The sequence below is a fragment of the Strongylocentrotus purpuratus genome, unplaced genomic scaffold (genome assembly GCF_000002235.5).
Source record: "Strongylocentrotus purpuratus isolate Spur 01 unplaced genomic scaffold, Spur_5.0 spur5_scaffold_13, whole genome shotgun sequence".
NCBI lineage: Eukaryota > Metazoa > Echinodermata > Echinoidea > Camarodonta > Strongylocentrotidae > Strongylocentrotus > Strongylocentrotus purpuratus.
In genome coordinates, this window is record NW_022145598.1 from 17,382,589 (window position 1) to 17,403,713 (window position 21,125).

General features: G+C 35.4%; 1 protein-coding gene across 1 annotated transcript; it reads right to left on the reverse strand.

Moving 5' to 3' along the window:
* Window positions 1-369: 369 nt before the first annotated feature.
* Window positions 370-20,549, reverse strand: LOC105444137 (plexin-B1-like). The gene is made up of 18 exons (XM_030983575.1): window positions 20,482-20,549; window positions 19,274-19,416; window positions 15,179-15,369; window positions 14,691-14,845; window positions 14,242-14,356; window positions 13,575-13,708; window positions 11,962-12,138; window positions 11,414-11,513; window positions 10,678-10,914; window positions 8,344-8,532; window positions 4,830-5,052; window positions 4,140-4,279; window positions 3,713-3,834; window positions 3,008-3,073; window positions 2,511-2,588; window positions 1,752-1,818; window positions 1,159-1,305; window positions 370-540 (listed from the first exon to the last, which is right to left on the reverse strand). The coding sequence occupies exons 1-18, from the start codon at window positions 20,547-20,549 to the stop codon at window positions 370-372; spliced, it is 2,523 nt and encodes an 840-aa protein (XP_030839435.1).
* Between the last annotated feature and the right edge of the window lie 576 nt (window positions 20,550-21,125).

Genomic DNA, 21,125 nt, shown 5'->3' on the forward strand with positions numbered 1-21,125 from the left:
CCCTTTTTCTTATGTTAATTGAGAACTAATTTGTTGAGATAATCACCTGTCAGGGACCATGCAGGGAGGTCTAATCCCTCCTGGCCAAACTAGTGCAGAAGGGCTTTAAAGGCTCATTACATTATTAGTAAAATACATATATTTTCCCCACAGTTATTACGCACTGTTCTGTTTTTTCAGCCAATGATTGTGGAAATGTTTCAACTGCTCCCGACTTTGTTTTTTGTTAAAGATATGGGGTTGGAGTTCGCATCGAGTTATGTGTAAGGCTTATGGTTAGGCTTCGTTTTGGTCCATGTTCTAAGCAAGCAAATCGGTTGGTGTACGAAATAAGCCGCAGATTATTATTCATTAATCATTATTATGATTTCATTCATTACTCTCACCTAGATCAACTGCATCTATGTCCCTCGGCAGCAAGCAGTAACTCTTCTTCCAGAGTGAGTCTAGGATCTTCTGTTTGGCTTGTTTCACAGTATCAACATCCAACACAGTCATATGAAGATAAACATGTCCGTCTTCATCAACAACATCAATGCCCTAGAATGGCAAGGGAAATAGAACGTTGATAGCAGATATTGATATTGTTTATTCTCTTTAAATAATGAAGGCTGAAAATTGTGTCAATCTGCCGGTCAACTGAATATGGTCTCGCCATAAACACTATCCTGTCTCTGTGGCCTAGTGGTTAAGGCATTACAAGCTAGGATCGTGGGTTCGATTTCGAAAGAGACTGGTTTTAACCTCCGACCCCCCCCCCCTCCCCACTCAGTGTTATTTAGGGAACGCGTATGCATGTTCCCTCCTTTTGAAAACATCCCCCTAAGTCCGATATGTAAAGTCAATACGGGCCGGATTTGTGTGTACTACGAGCCGGACTTTGGTGCGTGAAAAGTACCCCTTTACCGGACATTTTAGGAACATGCATGCGGTCCCTCCGACCCCGGTGTGGAGGGGGTGGGTTTAACCTTTCTAACAATTTTAATGTATGGCAGCACAGTGGAACAATAATGTAGCTACAGACCGCGAGGCATGGATCTTAAATTACGATGGAAACTCTTTGGGTATTTAGATATTTAGCTTTGAAGCCGGTCGGGGCAATTTATTCATACACAATCAGTCACTTATATTATCACCCATTATAGGCAGCCAACTTACGAGAGAATAAAATTCAATTTCCTGATCAAGGAGTTTGCTAAACTCTAGTGTGTAGTATGCATCTCCAGTAACGACATCTATAGGACCTTTCTCTGCCTGGGCCTTTACTGCTTGGTACAGCATGTACAATGGGTAGACGCCATACACCTGAGGTAGTACCAACAAAGATGAGGAGAAAAAAGGGCTAAATAGGAAAGGGTACATAGGCCATGTAATATTCATATTCGACTTGAGTAAGTCGGCAGTGTGGATAAAAGCGCTGGTAGTATTCGGGGAATAAAATTCCTGTCAGATACCCATTAAATACACCAGGATGGAAAGTGGTAAATGTAGAGTCAGAATTAAAAGATCAGATTAATTTATTTACTATGTCCGTAATAGTGCTTAGCATGAATAATATGACAAATAACATAAATCGAAATGTCACAATGTTTTCATGTTATTAAAATGAGAATTGCCATTCATAAATATTTAAGAATTTATTCGTTTATATTAAGCGTGAAGACACAACCGAGTTTATTGACTTCACTATAAAATATGTAAACTATAAAAGAAGATAAATATGACATATTATATTTGAGAACAAACCTCACCTTCAAGTACTCGAACATAAACAGGGCAAACCAGTTGTTGATCAATTTCTCTGCGATTGATTCAGTGCTGAAAAAAGAGGAAATATTTTCAAAGAAAAATATGAACAAGAATTCGGATTCTAGAAATTGATACTTTTAAACGTAAACATAACATTAAAAGTTAGCTTACTAAAGGGCCCATGACATCGAAATACAAGTGTATTCCTGTTGGTGTGTAGTCCTGCATACATCTCATATTTTGATATGTAAACTTTTGAATTTGTTTCATAGATTTTGAAATATTTTTTGAAATATTTGTTTTCAAACTTGCTAAGCTCCACCCCAAAATCCTCCAGATCTCATTTCCCTTGTGACATCACCTGTCAGTCATCAATGAGCTAATTTGAGAAAGTGGTGTGTATCTTTGCCGAAGTCGACCAACTGTTACAATACGTAATAAATATCAACACACAAGTTGCTATGTCAGACATGCTGTAGCATCACCAGGAAGACAAAGGCAATGATGATGTATTGTACATATGTATGGAAGCATGCAATTCTATTATGAACTTTTGCTAAGCTGGGGGAAATTACATACCATTGTTTATTCTAGAATATTAGTTTAGTCTGACATGACTGACATAGCAACGTATATCTTGCTATTGTTTGTAGTATTGTAACAGGTGGTCAACTTTGGCAAAGTTACATGCCACTTTGTCAAGTTAGCTCATTGACGACTGACATAAAAATGATAAAGATGTGTGTAAACAAAATGATTACTTGGTAAATAGGGTATCCATCCGTCTTCTGGACTTAGATGCTGTTACGATTTCATCTTCAACAAGTGATGTCAATACACTGAAGATAAACACGAACAGGGAGGAAAGAAAACATTACAAAATGTTAAGGAAAATATCCGGGTAAATTATGACAATAATAAAAACACGTGTTTATTCCTCTAGGAAAGCGCAGGTGAGCATTTTGGGAAAAAGTGACACAAATTATAATTGACTATTTGCTGTTGACATGATCGCCGTGAGCTTGAAGAAATCAACTAAATGGCAATTTCAAGACGCTATTGTTTTTATCCGATAGAAATTATATTCGGATTATGTAACGTTTCATTGGAACATTCAATAGCTAGTAGAGAGCCTGTTGAAATTGCGTTGTGTTGCTTTTTCGAAAGTCTTTGCTTTGTTTCACTTCAGGTTGTCAAAGTTATTTGCTTTTACAATATGTTTTACAATATGGAATTCAACTACAAGACGTAAACTTACTTTGTAAAGTGGATCGACTTTCCCTCGCTGACGAATGTGATTGCCAATAGAGATGCAATAAGCTCCCTACAAAAGAAAGGGGAGAAGCCGCATATTGCTCCGTTATTTCTGACCATGTTGAAATCAACAACAGACAGTTGTCGAGGTGGAAAGGGAGTTTATAATTCGTATATATAAATTCATTAGATTTATGACACAATAATAACAATTATTTTGTTGGGGGGGGGGGCTGGGTCAAATTTATTAAAGTAAATGTCTTAGGAATTAATCAGAAACACACTATTTGGTATCGGCTTTATACAGGTGTCGTAGCCGAGAGGTTGATGGGTGTTCGTGTACTTGACTGAAGATGCTAACTTCATGAAGCCCAAGTACGGCATTATTGTCCTTTAACAGGATATCAATTAAACTTTGCCATTCTTGCCTTTAGTCCTGGCGGTCTGTTCATTAAATAATGTTATAAGAATAAACTCGAAAAATGCAGGGTGTACTGACGTTTAATAGTATCCGAGCAAGAACCATGGTCGTAACGGAACGTTTATATGGTGTATACAGGCTTTATACAAGAAGCAAAAGCTTTAATGAATGTTATGACCTTATATTATCTCGTTGAAAATAAATATGTTTTCTAATATGCAATGCTTCTAACTTGTATATATCGTAGAGTATTCACATTCAGCACCAAAAGAAAAGATATTCGTGTACCTTTCTCGACCCAGTCCCGTTTTCTTATTTTCGAGTTGCCTGATGAATTCTATCATTCCGGCCTTCTCCTTCAGCATACGATAGAACGATATCAACGAATGCTCCATAAAGTCTTCCATGTACTGAAACAAAATAGACCGGAATATCATTGAGCAGAAACATTTACAGAAGATACAATCAAGCAGAAGAACCGATGCAAAGCATTTGAGTGAACTGCACACTTTTAAACATCAAGCACCGTGTTATCCATCTATTTATATATATCCTATGTAAACCTTGAAGACGAACCACCGTAAGTCTCTTATAAGATGCTTAAACAGAATAGCTGCCTATAAATCACTAGTCTAATATGTTTACAGTTAGCATTTCTTTGTGATATAAAACTTATTGTTTAGAAGAAAGCCTTTTCATATCAAGATTATTTTACCTCTGGTTCTGTTGTTTCTGGATGAATACCGAGCCCAGCAAACAACATCATTGTGACATATTGGACATGCCCTACAAATGGAACTCCTTGCTTCTGGACTCTGTCGTCAGCCTCAGATAAATCTAAGCTGGTATTTGAGACTAATGGACAAATGCGATGAACAAAGACATCATAATTAGTGTGGGTTTTGTTTAAGTCTATCTAAGGCGAAAGGGTTGCATGGGGGATATATTTCATACAGATATGCGGGTTAGATATTTCAATGTTCATGTTTTTTTCAAAGGAACGGGCGTAAAATAATCATACATCTTTTGTCCGCAATATAAAAATTGTTTATATCATTTGATTGTATCTACACTGTATTTTTGGACACCTAAATGAAAACTTGAATACTTCTTTTATTTGATACAGGATAGAGTTATGGTATGTGCTAAGGAAGCGTTATAAGGGCAGTTCATAGTCGTTTGAAATGATCATACCCGGTTATCACGATTCTTTTGATTGTGGAGTCGATCAGGTCCAGAAGGACTTCTTTCCTCATAGCATAGCAAGTTAATTGACGTTACATGGGCTCTATCCACGGGAGAAGACTAAACACCATTCCCGAAATGTAATAATATAGCCAAATATGATGCCTTTACAGCTGACGTGGTATTACTAGAAAGGTTTGTAGCAAATAATAATTAATACCTTCTCGAACTCTTTTCAAGATGTTCAATCGGATCATTTTGACCTCTTCCTTAGCTCGTTTCACTTCCAGTTGTTTCTTTCTGAACCACCAAACTAGAATAATCATCGGAATGATGATCAAAATGGGGACGATAATGACCACAGGTATTACAATGGCTATCAAAGGGTCAGTAGCCCATGCTGAAACAAAGCCTGGAGAGAACCTTACATTCCCGTGCAACACCTGGGTGAAAGTAAAACAAGATTTTGTTAATATAATAAATGATAAATTTGTATAGCGCATAATTAATACATTATAATAATTCTTTATGCGTTTCAACATAATACAGAAAAATTTAAATACTAAGGTATGTCTTAAGTGCTTTTTTAAAAGTGTCGAGAGAATATATGTTCCTAATTTTCATGGGTCGCGAACTCCATAGAGCATTAACTAATGCCTTAAAGGATTGAGTTCAAAACAAAAACGACAACAAAATACATCATAGTACTGGTCAAACTAGTTCAGCGATGTCTTTGAAATCCGTTCCACAAACCAGCAACTCACATGCCATTCGCATGTGCTTATTTAACACTGGAAGAGGCTGAAAAGGATTTATAGAACTATTTTAAAGTATCAAAATAGTGTTAGTAGCTGCAGACTGTTTACGTATATAAACCCATTCCTACAAAAATCGTACTGCGGTACACTATCGAACGCCAAACCTCACATTCCCATGCCCACATCTCAACACACTTCAAGCGGGACTTATATCCGCGTGCCTAACCTAATAACCTCACATCCCAGATCTAATCATGCATATATTATGTACCTCACTGATGTACATCCACATTCCAAACCTCGATCACGTTCTCTTTACCATATTTTTGTTAAAAGTAATTTTGTTTTATTTCTTCAAATGTGTAATACAAACAATAACATATCCCCTACACACACGCACACACCTACACGCACTCACGCACGCACATACACACACGCGCACCCGCCCACGCATTATACACCTCACCTTTCTCTCACACCTCCATACCCTTACACATCTCGCAAACACACACGTACACTCACCCACATGGTTGTAGGACTCGTTGAACGCACACGCTAACCAAAGCACACACATATTTTTTTAATTTGTTTTAATGTAATTTTGTTTTATTCCTCCAATTGAGTAATGCAAACGTACAATTGAATAAAATAAACAAACATATGCACTCCCACACGTACCACATACACACACACACACACACACACATCGATCAGCTGCACGCCCACCCCACCCCCCCCCCCCCCTCCCATGTAAAAATGTGTCAAGACCAATCCCAAACACCCTATATCATCATGGAAACACCTTCATAAACCACTCCCAATTCATGTATCAGTACGCCTACCCACCATGGGGGGGGGGGGGGGGTGGGGGACGTCCGGAAAATGTGAAAAGGTGCAAAAAATAAATGTCTAGCAAATACTGACGAAAGACTGCAACACACTTTTAGGCTCTGAAGCGTTTAGACTAATACAAATGCAAAAGTCTTCTCGCTCGGTCGCTACGCTCCCTCGCATAATATCCTTCAAATATACAAGTAAATATTGAAAAAAAATCTGTATTCCGTTTGCATCACGTAAGCACAGTTTACTTTGTATGTCTACGAGATTAAGAGTTATAAAAATAGATCAATGGTACAAAAAGTGCCAGTTTGCATGTTTCAGGTATTCCGTGATATTGGTTGGTTTTAATAGTTCACTACCACATAGTCTATATATTTGCCATTTCAACTCCCATAGCGATATCAATATATGTCTACATGGCAGAGGCCTAGAGTGTAAGATATAAATCCCATCCATGGCAGGTAGCTGTAGTAGTAGTAATATACATTTACTACTCCATACCTTGGTGAAATATGGGAAAGCCTTGGTGAGAGATAGTCATTATCATATGTCCCCACGGCTACATATTTACCGTGTTCACACAGTAAACCGCATCGAGGATTGAAGCCGGGTTGAAGCCGCGAGGGGATTGAAGCCTCTAAAGCGCGCAAATGTGATCGTGTTTACACAGCAGAAAAAAAAAAGGCGGCTTCAACCCTCGAGACGGATCACAATGACGTCACAATGCGGGGAATTTGACCTACATCAGCTTCAGCTGGGGGTCCAGTAACATACGCGCGGCCTATTTATACTTTTAAGGTTGCGCTTAAAGGAAAGCTATGCGCGAATACCTTAACTTTGCCTTATATATTACCTTTGCCTTATTTGTTACCGTTTTGGCACGAAAGATAGTTTGAGAAATAGATTGGGATCTATCGGTGTTAACTAGCATATTTCTCCCCTGTGCATCGTTTCAACGTGTACAAAATTGTAAAATCCACTCAGACTAATACTGGATACATGCTCACGAAAGTTATGTAATATTGTACAACAATTTTACCTAAGATACATTCTATTGAACACAGCTTCATGAACATGAGTTTCATTATTTGTTTGTATGCCCTACCTTTCGTTCAGAAAGAAAATTGTTCATCGATAAATATTTTATTGAAAGACCAAATACACTAAAAATGGGTCAGCTTTTTAACTCCAATAATGTACATACACGTTTAAACTTAGTAAAATTCTGTCGAAAAATAATGCTTCGTTTTCATTAATTTAAGTATGTGCAAAAACATGTTATGAGTTCAATATTAACTTTATGTTTCTCATTTTTGTTTTATATCAATTTATTAAATTGATATCAAGAATATTTTCAGTAATTCATTAATTCAGATATCAATTTACTGGTGCCAGTAAATCTCTTTTTCAATTGCTTCCATTAATTTCGTCATTAATTATCGTTTTAATTAATATTATCGTTTTGTTTTTGATTATTATTATTATTATCATCATCAATATTGTTATCATTATCATCATAATTTTTCTCACTATTGTCGATAGTGTTATTTTGTATCGATTAATATTAATTCTATTTGTATTGTATTGTATATTTCACAGTGTTTAATTGACAAATTCTAACTGATTGTAACCTTCTCCAATACCCCAATGTGGGTGACATGAGAATAAATTGTCATTGTCATTGTCATTGTCATTGTCAGTACTACCATTGTCATTGGCTGCTCACGTCGGCCCACCGGCTTCAACCCCCGAGGCGGATTGAGAGCCCGTTTACACAGCATAAAATTGCAGGGTTGAAGCCGCGAGGTGGATTGAGACCTGCAATTCTGGTGGATTCAAGCGCGGCTTCAACCCGGCTTCAATCCTCACTAGGATCCCGTTTACACACATAAAATTGCAGGCTTGAAGCCGGCTTCAATCCCCTCGCGGCTTCAAGCCGGCTTCAATCCTCGATGCGGTTTACTGTGTAAACACGGTAATTATAGGAGTGTAAATGGTGCACATTGTACGCGCGAATGAATCTGATGACAGGGGTAATAATGATTTTTGGTAATCGCTTTGAGACGGAATTCCGTTTTAAGCACTATATAATCCAGATTTATTTTTTTCAAAATCAGGAATATAATTTTGACTTACTGTCACGGCTGGTAAATTCTTTGCTGGTCCCTGACCCAATGTTCCATTTTCGTAACCTGCTAGAGGCTGTTTCTCTGGCAGCTGGCAACGGACTATATCAATTTCAAGAACATCCACATGACATACACCATTCGGCCCTAGCAGAACTTGAACATCATCCTCCGTGCTAGCCAGATCTAAGCCAATACCCTAGAATGATTAAAAACAAAATCATTACTACGTATATTCATCTATTTGTATATGTACCTTTAACGTATTAATTATATTATATTGACTGGGCTTGCAGGGTATATCAGATATATTGACCAAGCTAAGATCATATTGCCCCGAGTCGAAGACGAGGGCAATATGGTCTTAGCGCGGTCAATATTTCTGATGTACCCCGAAAGAAGCCCTGTCAATATAATTATTATTACCTAAACAAGGCATCTTTAAGCAAATTAATGATAGGGGTCTATACAACTTTGGTATCAATCTTGATTTTTTTACTCCCGTCTGTTTGCCGGTCCATCTGATTTCAGGTTATTCAGGCAGGTATGTAATTGTGACGTAACAATGATTGTTACCGCGCATACACTTTAACGCCTACACAATACTGCGCGTAAAGCGCACTGGCAAGACGGAGTGGAATATGGCTCATTATTACCCGTATCAGACATCTGAGCTGGTCATTTACAAAACCGTATTGCCCTAGTTTTCACTAGCAGTGCAGTGGGAACGGAGGGGTATATTCTTTGTATTTTCCTTGGTCTCCCTGCGCGTATTGACTTTGCGTGGAGAGACGAGTGAAAATATACCTTGGTATTTTCCACGGTCTCGCATTTTTATTGCGCATCTATTAATATTATGCGTACGAGAACCTGCGCACTTTGCGCGCACTCTATTGTGACGTAATAATCACACCAAATACACACTGTTTGTAGTGTATCGAAAATTTTGTCAAGCACTGGATGCACAGTGTTGGTTTGACAAAGTTTGTTCAGTTCTTGGGAATGTCATGGTGGATGTCTGTATTTGCTCTAGATGTCTGATTTGGATAACAATAAAAATATTGACTGGCTTTACTTTCGGGGGATATCAGAAATATTGACCGCGCTAAGACCATATTGCCCTCGTCTTTCGACTCGGGGCAATATGATCTGAGCTTGGTCAATATTTCTGATATACCCCTCAAGGCCAGTCAATATTATATAATTATATACCTCACTTAAGTAATCCAGCAATCTGATTGGTCGAAATTGCATTCATAAACTTTAACTGTTCCCGAAAATTCCCAGTAACCATTGTTAAAACAGTTCTAAAATCCCAATAACCATGGTTATTGGGAAAATAGGTCAGTCTCCATGGTTACCCCATAGGTTTACATGTTAAAAAATGGTCTGAGCGATTGAGGATACCGTACGTGTGCGAAAAATTGGTCGGTAATTTCAATACAATTGAATCTCGATCGATCTTACCGACAATTTTATCTTGCATTGTTGACATGAAGACGAAAATAAACGTCCAAAAACAAAAAAACAACATCTGCCTATAGATCTTGATCTAAGTTCGTGCCAATATGCATTGCAAAAGTAAAAGAAGGGTCCGTTTAATGGAGCTTTTGCGAAGCATCCATCACGCGAATCCGTTTTCAATTCATTTTAATGTATATATTGGAGAAAACTGCCAATCATGTTAACAGTGCGCGATGGCCGAGTGGTGTACGGTGTTGTTTGTAGATACATCACCTCATGTACGCAAGAGTTCGAGTCCCATCTTCGACCAAATCAAAAATATTTTTTATTTTTTATTTTTTAGTCTATTATTTTTCGGCATATAAAAGTATTAATGACTGCTTTAATATTCGAGAAATAGTTGTTTTTATACGCTCTCGGGAAGGTTACAATTGGGCTATTCCCCTCGGCACGCCTCGGGAAATAGCACAATTCTAACCTTCCCTTGAGCGTATAAAAACAACTATTTCTCTCAAAGCAGTCATTAATACTATAATATTGCCCTCTGATTTAGTACAGTGGTCTACGGGGCAAACCCGGAAGAGGGCAATATGGCAAATATTCACCGCTCCGGTTTCATATTCGGAGCAGCGTGCAAAACACGACTTTATATTTAGCAGCTAAAATGCCTTGTATAGGTAATAATGCTTTATATCTATTTCTGTTTTCGTTCACTATGTCGGTGCTTTCCGCTTGTTTGTGAGTAAATCATTTGCCCATGTGATTTATTTTTTTAAAATATTTTTTAACAATAAAAATGAAAATTCATGTAGTTTTTTTAATAAAAAAATATTTATATCCAGGCAGGGCAGCGCTATTACAGGGTCCTTTCAACACTCACTGTAATATCGAGTCGTCCATTACTGCTCCCATAGATCCTGTTTGGCCCACTGAAGCTTTCATACATAGGGTCTGGATAGTACTCTATAAAGCCACCATCGACGATGTAACCATCAAAATCAAAATTTAGATTTGCTGTCATAATGCCATTTGTAGCTCGTCTCCTTCTGGTAGAGATACCATCGTCAGGAAAGTTTGGGGTTGGACAGATGAGAAGAGTTTCCGTTCCATTGCAGAGCTGTGGAACATAAATCAACACATCTTGAATCAAATTGAATAGATAAATCAAAGTTGTTTATGTTGTAGTTGATAATGAATTATAAATCAAGTAATAGAAGGAGATCTCATGATTCGCTATTAATGTATATTCAAGTCACCGGATTAATCATAAGATTAATGAAACATAAATTATTAAGCCATGAATGTTGATTTACATCCCAACAAAGAGCGGTACAAATTAAGAAAATTAAAGGAAAAGGGCACACTAGTAGACCGGAAGCCCACTGGAACAGTATCCCAAGCGAATTGATAATCCAAGAGACCGACAGCGTTAATCTAGCGAACCCTCTGAAAACTTCAAGAAGTTGTCAAGGGATTTCATGGACTGTCATTCTCGAGGTACGTCCATTCCAGGGAAGTTGTATGGTCATGATGATGTGTTTGTAATTTATACTTTAGCAGACTACATTTGCTTTGTGAAGAAGCAGACAACAACCGGCAAACTAATACATAAATACCTTAGAGTTACTAGCATCTGTTGTAAGTGAAGAAACTATTATCCGAGGTTCCTGGATGAGATCAAATCTTCGTCCTGTTAGTTTGATATCAAGACCTCCTCTGTATTAAAAGAAGTAATATTACGTTTTTCATACTATGAATCAAACATTTGAACTTCATATACGTAGCAATGTTAATGAAATGTCACCTGCAGAAGTGAAAACAATCAATGCCTTATTATCCTTGAAATATTTGTGTGGGGGAAAGATGTATAATAATATCTGAATTAAAAAGTGTAGAGATATTTCAATGCAATTGAGAAAGCCTTATTTCAGCCCAATTGTACACTGTTGTCTATTTCTTCCACTAAAGCTTCACATGACCAGAAATGTACCTCATTACACGCCCAATTAACACTATAAGGTATTGACTTTAAACATATTTTCATTATAATGTTTTTCATTAGATAATTATAGTATGATTGAGAATAGCCAGACGATCATTTTTTTCCTAGCATTCTAAAAGGCTCCCGCCAGTTTGAAACAAGAATAAAGATATAGTTCCTTACGACATAATAGACACAGTTCTGTCAATGCCATCAATGATTGCGTTTGGATAGTAGGTAAATGTGCTGTCTTCAAATGTTTTTTCAACTCCATCAAATGTCATGGTCAATAACACAGAGACTTGTTCATTGATTTGTAAACTGCTTGTGATGCAAGTCGCAGTCGTGTCTTTAACAATACTGAAGAAGAAAAAATACATCCATACATGTCATTACATCAAAGCTCTATATTTCATGCAAGAGGAGATGGGGGTTAAGTTTAACTTACGTACCTTTACGTGTTCCAATATTTAAGTGTTAAATATATGAATTAGTATTGTAGGTTTGATTAAGGAAGGTGAAACTAACTATGTCAATTGTTTAAACTGGTTAACTATAAATTGGTGTACTGAAAACTTGCTGGATCTACCCACGTAAAACAAAATATGGTATTCGTCTTTAGACACAATAAACCAATCGAATCGAGAATAAATGGTGAAGAAATTGAAATAGTACATACCTACAAATACCTTGGTACTATAATTGACGATTTTATGAAGTGGGGGATTGGAGTAAATCAATAACAAGAAGGGACTACAACGGATGCATTTTCTTAAAAATTATAAACATTTTATGTCAATCGCAACATAATGGTCTTATTCTTCAAATCAGTAATTGAAAGTATCATCGCGTTTGATTCTGTAGTCTGGTACACGAGTTGTGGTAAAGGAGACTTCACTACATTGAATAGAATCATCAGACAGGCCGAGAAGATAATATGACAATAATTAAACCTTAGAGATCTATGTCGAAATAGAATAGTAGAAAAAGCAAAATCCATCTTAATGAAAACAGCACCCCTTGACCGAAAAGAATGAAAGAATGAGGTCCAGCGCGCTGTCGGACAAATCGGCTCTCAAACTCATTCATTCATGAGGAAGGTATCATATAGGGCAAAAATACAATAATGATACCTTTATATAACAATTATAGTAATATGAATAAAATAATAATAATATAATGATAATGATGATGAATTTAGTGACAATGATAATAATAATAATAATAATAATAATAATAATAATAATAATAATAATAATAATAATAATAATAATAATAATGACAATGATAATAATATGATAATATAGCAATTATGATATATAGTGCAATACATTTTGTATACTTGTTAAAACTTATCGTCATTCTACCTCACTTGGTGTACATTATTTTCGATGCATGACTATATCTTTAATTGTTTTTTTTGTGTGTGTGTTCTCTGTCCACTCAAAAATATTTTTAGAATTTATGAAAGCGACTCATTTTCACTTACCAATCAATATACGTGTGTGCAAGCACAAGTGTGGGTGGGTGCAATTGGTGTGTGCGCGTGTTTGTGCTCGTTTGTGTGTACGTGTGTATGTGTCTGTTTCTAAATTCTACTTGGTAATTTATTTATATATACCATAATCAATTCCCATCAAAAATATTCTCACATTAGTAAAATGCAATTCGCAGTTCATCTACCAATTCATCAGCAATATTCCAATTGTATCTATCAACACAAAATAAATGCTACTGAAAACATGTTTCGCAAAAAATGACCATGAAGGTACATAATATATATAACCGATACTCACAGATTGTTGCATTGTGCTTCTCCAAAACTAGCTTCAATGTTCCTTCCTGTGTTGAGATACATCCCGGTAATAGTGATCTCAGTCCCTCCTGCTACCTGCCCCTCCGTGGGGCTAAACCCTGAAATCATTGGATCCTAGCAAGGAAAGTACTTACTCGTATAAATCGATTTACACATCAATAAGAAGTAGGTTACGGCTGAATGTTTTATCAGTGGCATTTAATTATTGCGCTTATCTTCTCTCGAAGCCCGATATGAGAGAACAATAATAACGTTATAATATTCCTTCTTGTAAAGAAACAGCAGTATAAACTTTTTACTGGGGAAAATACCTAAGCTCAAACATGAATTGATTGCAATGTCAGTAGAGTTATACTATTACGTGTAAGTTTGTATTGTTTTATTGGCTCATGCATATTAATTTACTTGCACGAATGGCATTAAAACAGGTTCTGTGACAAATCATGAATCATAAGAATTTCAAGACCACCAGCATTTGTGCGCAAAGCATAAACATAACGAGAAGACAGCGGCAATGGTTCTCCAAGAACTAATCGAATTTGTTCCACGGAAATGTATTTGTGAATTTGATATTCGATGTGATATTATTGGCACCATTTAGCAAAACTCATGTAAAAGTAAACTAGGCATTTTTTTTATACACTCACCCTGTAAAAGAATTCTGCAGTACTCTCTCCGGTCTTAGTACTTTCACCAGATCTCACTGTGATTCCAATGCGTCCTGATATCAGTTCAGTAGATATCCCAGTCGTGCAGCTAACACTGACAACACGAAAGAAATGAGACAAACGATCATTTGACGTAAAAACATATTGCAACCAAAATTATTTCTTTTCTTGTTTTTTATATTACGTACGCTATTGTTATATTCATGCAATGATATCATGAATTTTTATATTACTCAAATGTTCATGTATGCAACACATTTATTAAATGAGATGACATATATTTGGCTTTCTAGCACTCTCGGTAATAACGCAATAATGGAGAAACGATTTAAGTCACCCTTCCTAAATCACTCAGTGGCCTTTCATGAGACGTTAATGAACACGAATACATCGAAGACATTCAAGCTATTTTCGTTGCTTTGTTTTACCTCTGTCCTGGCTGATAAAATGAGCCCATGTCAGTCAGAAAACACACCAAGTCTCCTATGACAATTTCCAGTACATCACCAAATTCTACCCCTAGGTCAGTTCCCGTGATTTGTAGTCTCGTTTGAGCATTGATAGGACCTGACAAGGGATAAAACTATAAGAAAAAACACGAGGTTATAATTTCATGCAGATTATCTGTAAGATTACTTCGATATTGTTTCTGTATGTTTATCATGCAAAGCTATTTGAAATTTAAAAGTAAAACTCCAGATGAAAGATACAATTATTACACATAAATTACGCACCAAACTGAATGATTTTGTACGTCTTCACATTTTTCTTTTAAGTGGATTTGGCGTCTTACAAATCTCATATATTATTATTATTATTAAAACTAAATTGATATGATCTCTTACGGTACATTGTATACTTTCTTAGATGACATGTTATTATTTTCACATCGCACAGGGATCTTTTATTTTCTTACGTCAGTGATAACTGGTGCTGAACAGAGCTGGGTTTCATTCTGGCTGACAAACTGATCGTTCTGACAAACATCACTCTGAATGACATTGCAGTCAACACCACACCAACCACAGTTTAAGATCGAAGGAGTTGCTTCTTCTGACAGGCACCGGCTGCAACTTCCACTGTTAACCGAACACTTGTACAGGGTCACTTCAATGAAAAAAAATAAAAGTATGGGAGGAACTTTCTATCCAAAACGAACGTAATCACTTCCTTTGTCTAAGGCTATTTTATTTCTTTATGATAATGTCTAAAGCTATGATAAACTGATTAAGAACAGTTACCGAAATGATATTATCTACCAAGTGAATTGGCAAATGAAGACTTAGAAGCGAAGTTTCATTTGAGAATGGTAATTAATTTGTGCAAAATTCTTTATAATTTTTCTTCATAACATTTACAGTAGATTTATGTAAAATTAAATAATTGGAAGATTCAAAAATAGTTTCATCAAGAATTTGAAGGACTTTTATATTTTCCTGCATTTTATAGATTATATAAAAGTGACAATTCACCGTGTTAAACAAGGACTGCAGTGACAATCATGTTTTCATTGTATATGGCACTGGCTTTTTTAACATATACCAAATGTGTCCACAATAGGGTCTGAAATGAAATCATGTTTACTCACTTCAAACATGTATTTTTAGGATCAGGACTATTCATATTTTTGAGAAATGCAAATTTTGGACCTTAATCTGTCTCCTTATTTATTCACCAGATATGAATACTTTGAGTTTTTACAATTTTATTGTGAACTATAGCATATCTAATAACTGTGATATAAAACTCATTTGCTATTAACTTCACCAACAAATATGTTGGTCTTTAAGAATATGTTTCAGAGATTATTCATGCAAGTTTTTGAGTTTCTATCTTGAAAAATACAGATTTTGTGTCCCTTGAAAGTGAAAAATAGCTCCAAATTAGGGTTTTGACAATAAAAAGTTTTTATTTCAATAGGTAAAATGCTTTTTTCTTAGGTCAAACTTATTTTATTATAACAACTGATGATACAAGTTAAATACAGCCAAAAAAATTGGGGAACCAGTGCATTGCCTAATAATTTCCATATGTCACACCACTGGTGTTTCGGACGTTACACACTGTTAACATCATAACTTTAGTCAAGTTAATTGCTTTTCTTTAGGTATTATTGACCTAAGTTACATTAATTGTTTGCAGAAAAATATTTCTTTAACATTTATTGAAAAACTTGTGCAGTTTTAATTAGTTTTTCACATATACCTAGTTTGTCTTCATCGAATACTCAATTTATGTAAGGTATACTGTTCATTTCAGGAACGTGTAGTTAAAAATGCTTATGTGATCTAACAAAGTGAAATATGGAGCTAATAGCAATTGTAGTCATCACAACTCCTAGAAAATTCACTTACAAACATACTCTCTTTTGCAGGTTATGAACAACAGTGTACAATATATGCTATAGTTTGTTTCGGATGTTACAAGATGTGAACATTTCAATCAGATCATCAATTTCTTCAAACTTTACAACAAAGATGTTTAATCGGCTTGCTTTGTACTTTGCCTTAAACTAGATTCATGTAGTGTGTCATTCAATAATATCATTATCACATACATGTACAGTGTGTACAGTGTAAGCAAAACATTACAAAAATACTTTTAACAAATAAAAGTATACAAAATTAACCCCAGCCATTTAAGTAATAAGAAATATGGGAATCCTTATTCATTGTACATCCCGATATTTTTGCATAAATTTGACGAAGTTGCTATATCTTTAGGATCATGAAATGATCATTAACATGTACATTTTGTTATGAGGGTCAAGCATTTGAAAATTATTTGTACATAAGGCTAGTACATTTGAGGGTAATTCATCCAATGAAAGGAAAAAATTATGAATTAATTAATTTTGAAGAGGCTACTCCTTATATTCATGTTCATGCTTAAATTACCCCCACAAATTGGTAATCCATTTTCTTGTCATTTGGAAATTTGGCAGATCTACAGCTATGTCAACATTATGTTGTACAAGTTTCTATAATAGGTATCGGATACTGATTACTGATTATTGTTTTATAATGGAAGCCTTTGTGCTAATCAATTGTACATATATGCAACCGATGAGTGTGTCATGTACATGTAGTGTGCAAGCCAATTTCATAAAATTGCTTGATAAATTGTTATCATTATTAAGCGTAAATGCCAATTCCAGTTTTGGATAATGGCAGTAGTAATCCTTTCTACATAGATTAGTTACATGTACTGAGTGCCCTTTTTAAAATGTATTTTCAGATGAAAATACATATTTCTTATACATTTTTAGAAATACATTTTAATTTGCTTGATTTTATCAACTTCATATACCTGTATCATATCCATGTCATGACCATGCACACTGGGTATTGCTTAAGTGAGTGATTTTGATTTTTGTAACCTACCAGATAGTGTAAATTGACCATACAATCTTTGGTTATATGACATCATTTGGAACAACCTCTATAAAAATGAAAACCTCATGATTTGCAAACACAAACCAATGTAAATAGCAAAAGGAGAGGTTGAACAAATGAAATTTGCTATTCTCACATCTATCATTGCCCCTCATTTGAACTAGTTAAAGTATGAAAATGTCTGTTAACAGTTTAATGTAACGTCCGAAACGTGCTAACAGCATACCAGAAAGTGCTGTTAAAGTGGCTGAATATTTTTTATGAGTCACTTTTGTTCAGATTTTTTCTGATAAATTACAATTAAGGATATACTGAAGCAACCAGCCATGCCTTGCATCACAAAGTGTGGCTTGAATATTTTATGTTTTATAAGTCAATTTTGCAGAAACTTTAGATATTTTACGGATTATTTGATTTTTGGCATCATATTTCTACACATTTTTATATTTAAATCTGAATAAAATCATCAAAATAGTGTTTTTAACAGGAGTGTCCATTGTGAAATGGTAACTTGCAGATATGATCGAAAATTAGGTGAAATTTGTCAACTTTGTGTTAACAATAAAATTGTGTAACGTCCGAAACACCATTCTTGTGATTACAAAAAATTAATGGATTTGAAAGACCTGATTTGTGTTTTGACTTGTGTTAGGACTTATAATAACTTATTTCATTATGATTTATTCACTCTAGATACCTTAAAATATGGATTATTATCATCTTATTGGTATTTTTTGTTTCGGACGTTACATTTGTTTCGGACGTTACAACTGTTAACGGAAAATTGGTTTTAACTATAAAATAGTATTGTAGTAATGTATTGCAAGTTTCTTTGTTTTGGTGGGTAGCTGCCATGAGATGTTAACAAAATGTTATGATAGATATATCCTGCTGTTCATATATTTTCTGCTACTTCAACTTGAAAATTGTTTCGGACGTTACAAAACTGTTTACGGAAAATGAGACGACTTTTTCAAATTTTGAGCATATTTCTAATATAAGCGCTACTATAATTAAATTATATTTTCTTTTAATATAATCACTTGGAGCAACTAATAAACTCACTCAAACCATATACAATCTCATTAATTTGTTGTTCTAGTGGGTTAAATGAGGGTGTACATTGTTTACGGACAATGTAACGTCCGAAACGCCATTTTCAATTGTACTTTTCCATTAAAATAGGGGAGTTGATTCAGATTACTGTTAAGTTTCTTTAAGATCCACTCATGTTCATTAATCATCAATAGAAAAAAAACATATTGTTTGTGGCTATATATTTTTTTCAGCTCCGACCAAAATGGCATGTCAATTTTGTTACAAAATTCCGTAAACAATTTGCTGTTCAGGGATACCTCATGCGCATAAAGCAAGGATGAAAATTTTTCGTTAAGCTATGGGAGGTTAACCTAGGTCCATGCTACAAGAAAACGTTGTTACTGATTTCTAATTCTTTATCTTTGGAAAGTTTCAGGCTCTCAAAGGGCCATTTAGGTATTTGGTCATAGTTAAAAAAACCAGTGCCATATCCAAAACATGCTGTGGAATTGATGGAGCATGTATTGGCAGAACACGAAAAGGGTGTCATACCATGGACCGTAGGTCCATAATCATACCATATGTATCTGTCGGATCATCTATGGTGTATAGCCCATTCCACTGAACCGAGACGCCTACATTCTTCTCGATGATGTTCTCAATATACAGGTACTGAAATAAAAGGTTCAAACGAACCGATGATGTTCTCAATATACATGTACTGAAATAAAAGGTTCAAACGAACATAGTTAACATGGTTAACATAAAAGACAGGTGTAATTTTTAGTATAAATGATGGTAAAGATGATGTTTAGAGGAAAAGGTCAGGGTAATAATTTCCAAAATACAGGATATGTGTTATGGTTTAGTAGATATGTCACCGGACTGTGAATCACATGGTTCGCAGTTCGAGTCCAGCCACGGTACTAATGTATTTTGCAAGAAAGTAGTTAACACTTGCCACATCCTACTCTAGGGAAGTAAATTGGTACCCGGTAGGAAGAAATTCCTTGGATCCTTTAGCACCCTATAACGACAGCTCAGCTTTAGCTGGGGTAATAATGTTACACTTTTTATAACGCGCCAAAGAACTTATGCCTATAGTAGCTGCGCCATATAAAGGACATATTATTACTATATGCACTCTACCTACGAATTAGTATAAACATACTGCGAGTATTAATGAAGATGAAGGAAGAAAGGGAAAACAGGGAAGAGAAAATGATGAAAGGCTTAGCAAAAAGCAGCACGAGAGCGTAAAGAGAACCGGATAGTGAAAAGGGGGAGGAAAAATAAAAAGATGGGAAGAAGATAGGAAGATGATGGGAAGAATATATAGGACTAGAAGGAGGAGGGGATGGACGGAGGAAAGATGGCAAATATCTATACAGTAAGAAATTGCTTTACAATTAAGCCCTAATGGTATCATTATTTTTTCTTTTGGTGTATGCTCTTGAACTCAGAGCAGAAATCAAGACTTTCTCTTATGTGATACGTATTAATTAATAAAATTCACTTATGGGGATTTTAATCTAGTTAGATTGAAACTCTTTTCATCATTGCAATATCATTTTTGTTTTCCAATTAAATTCTCAATTTATTCTCGGTTAAAAGAATACATTGATACAAAAGATACAAAATAATCCATGAACAAAGAAATGGGGGAACTACATAACTAAAGCCCTTCGCCTTGTACAAGCGTTGTTCCCAATTCACCTTCATAGCATAGTATTGATGATTGAAAATTTAAGATTTTTTTTCCTAAGGTTTCCAATCAAATACTTACCTCTTCAGCACTACATATGATATAAGTTTCATTGACGAAGGAACTTGGTACTCGTATCCAAACTCCATCAATACGAAGAATGCAATCGAACGACTGAATCTGATTAAATATTAGATTAGAAAACAAAATTGTTTCATAATTTCAACAGATGATAAGGCACAATTTTCATATTTTTGTCAGAGATTATTCAATTGTTTAATTCATGTCGCAAGGCAGTACCAGATAAGAATTTATTCTTTAAAGATGTTAAGCGCTGTAGTGGACGCCGTGCTAGACGCCGGCTAATAAACATGGTTCGTCGGAAGTGGTAACGAACTATTATTATTATCATCAGTAGTTGTTTAAGTAGTATTACATTATAATCTCACATTGTGCATGTAATGTTTGCAAACATAATAGCACCATACCTTTGTCTGCTCTGTAGGGAGATTCTTTGCCAGAAGTACGTAACCAGAAGGAATATTAACTGGTATGAAATACGATTCTGCTGTCCCCACCAGCTGAGGGCAATAACTCTGGCCTTTGTTTCCAAAACCTACAGCGTTCTAAAAATACGATATAGATACAAGATACACAATCAAACACATTGCACCTGAAGCTTATTATCTATGATTTTGTAATTGTGTGTATGATATTAGTATTCC

Bases quoted from the DNA above. Each gene is read 5' to 3' on its own strand.
- LOC105444137 (XM_030983575.1), bottom strand. From the start codon at position 20,549: ATGGAGTTTGGATACGAGTACCAAGTTCCTTCGTCAATGAAACTTATA. The intron at 14,846-15,178 runs GTAAGAAAATAA...TTTTTCTTATAG, and splicing joins CAGCACCAGTTATCACTGAC to TTTTATCCCTTGTCAGGTCC. The intron at 12,139-13,574 runs GTGAGTATCGGT...TTTCTTCTTCAG, and splicing joins GAAGCACAATGCAACAATCT to TATTGTTAAAGACACGACTG.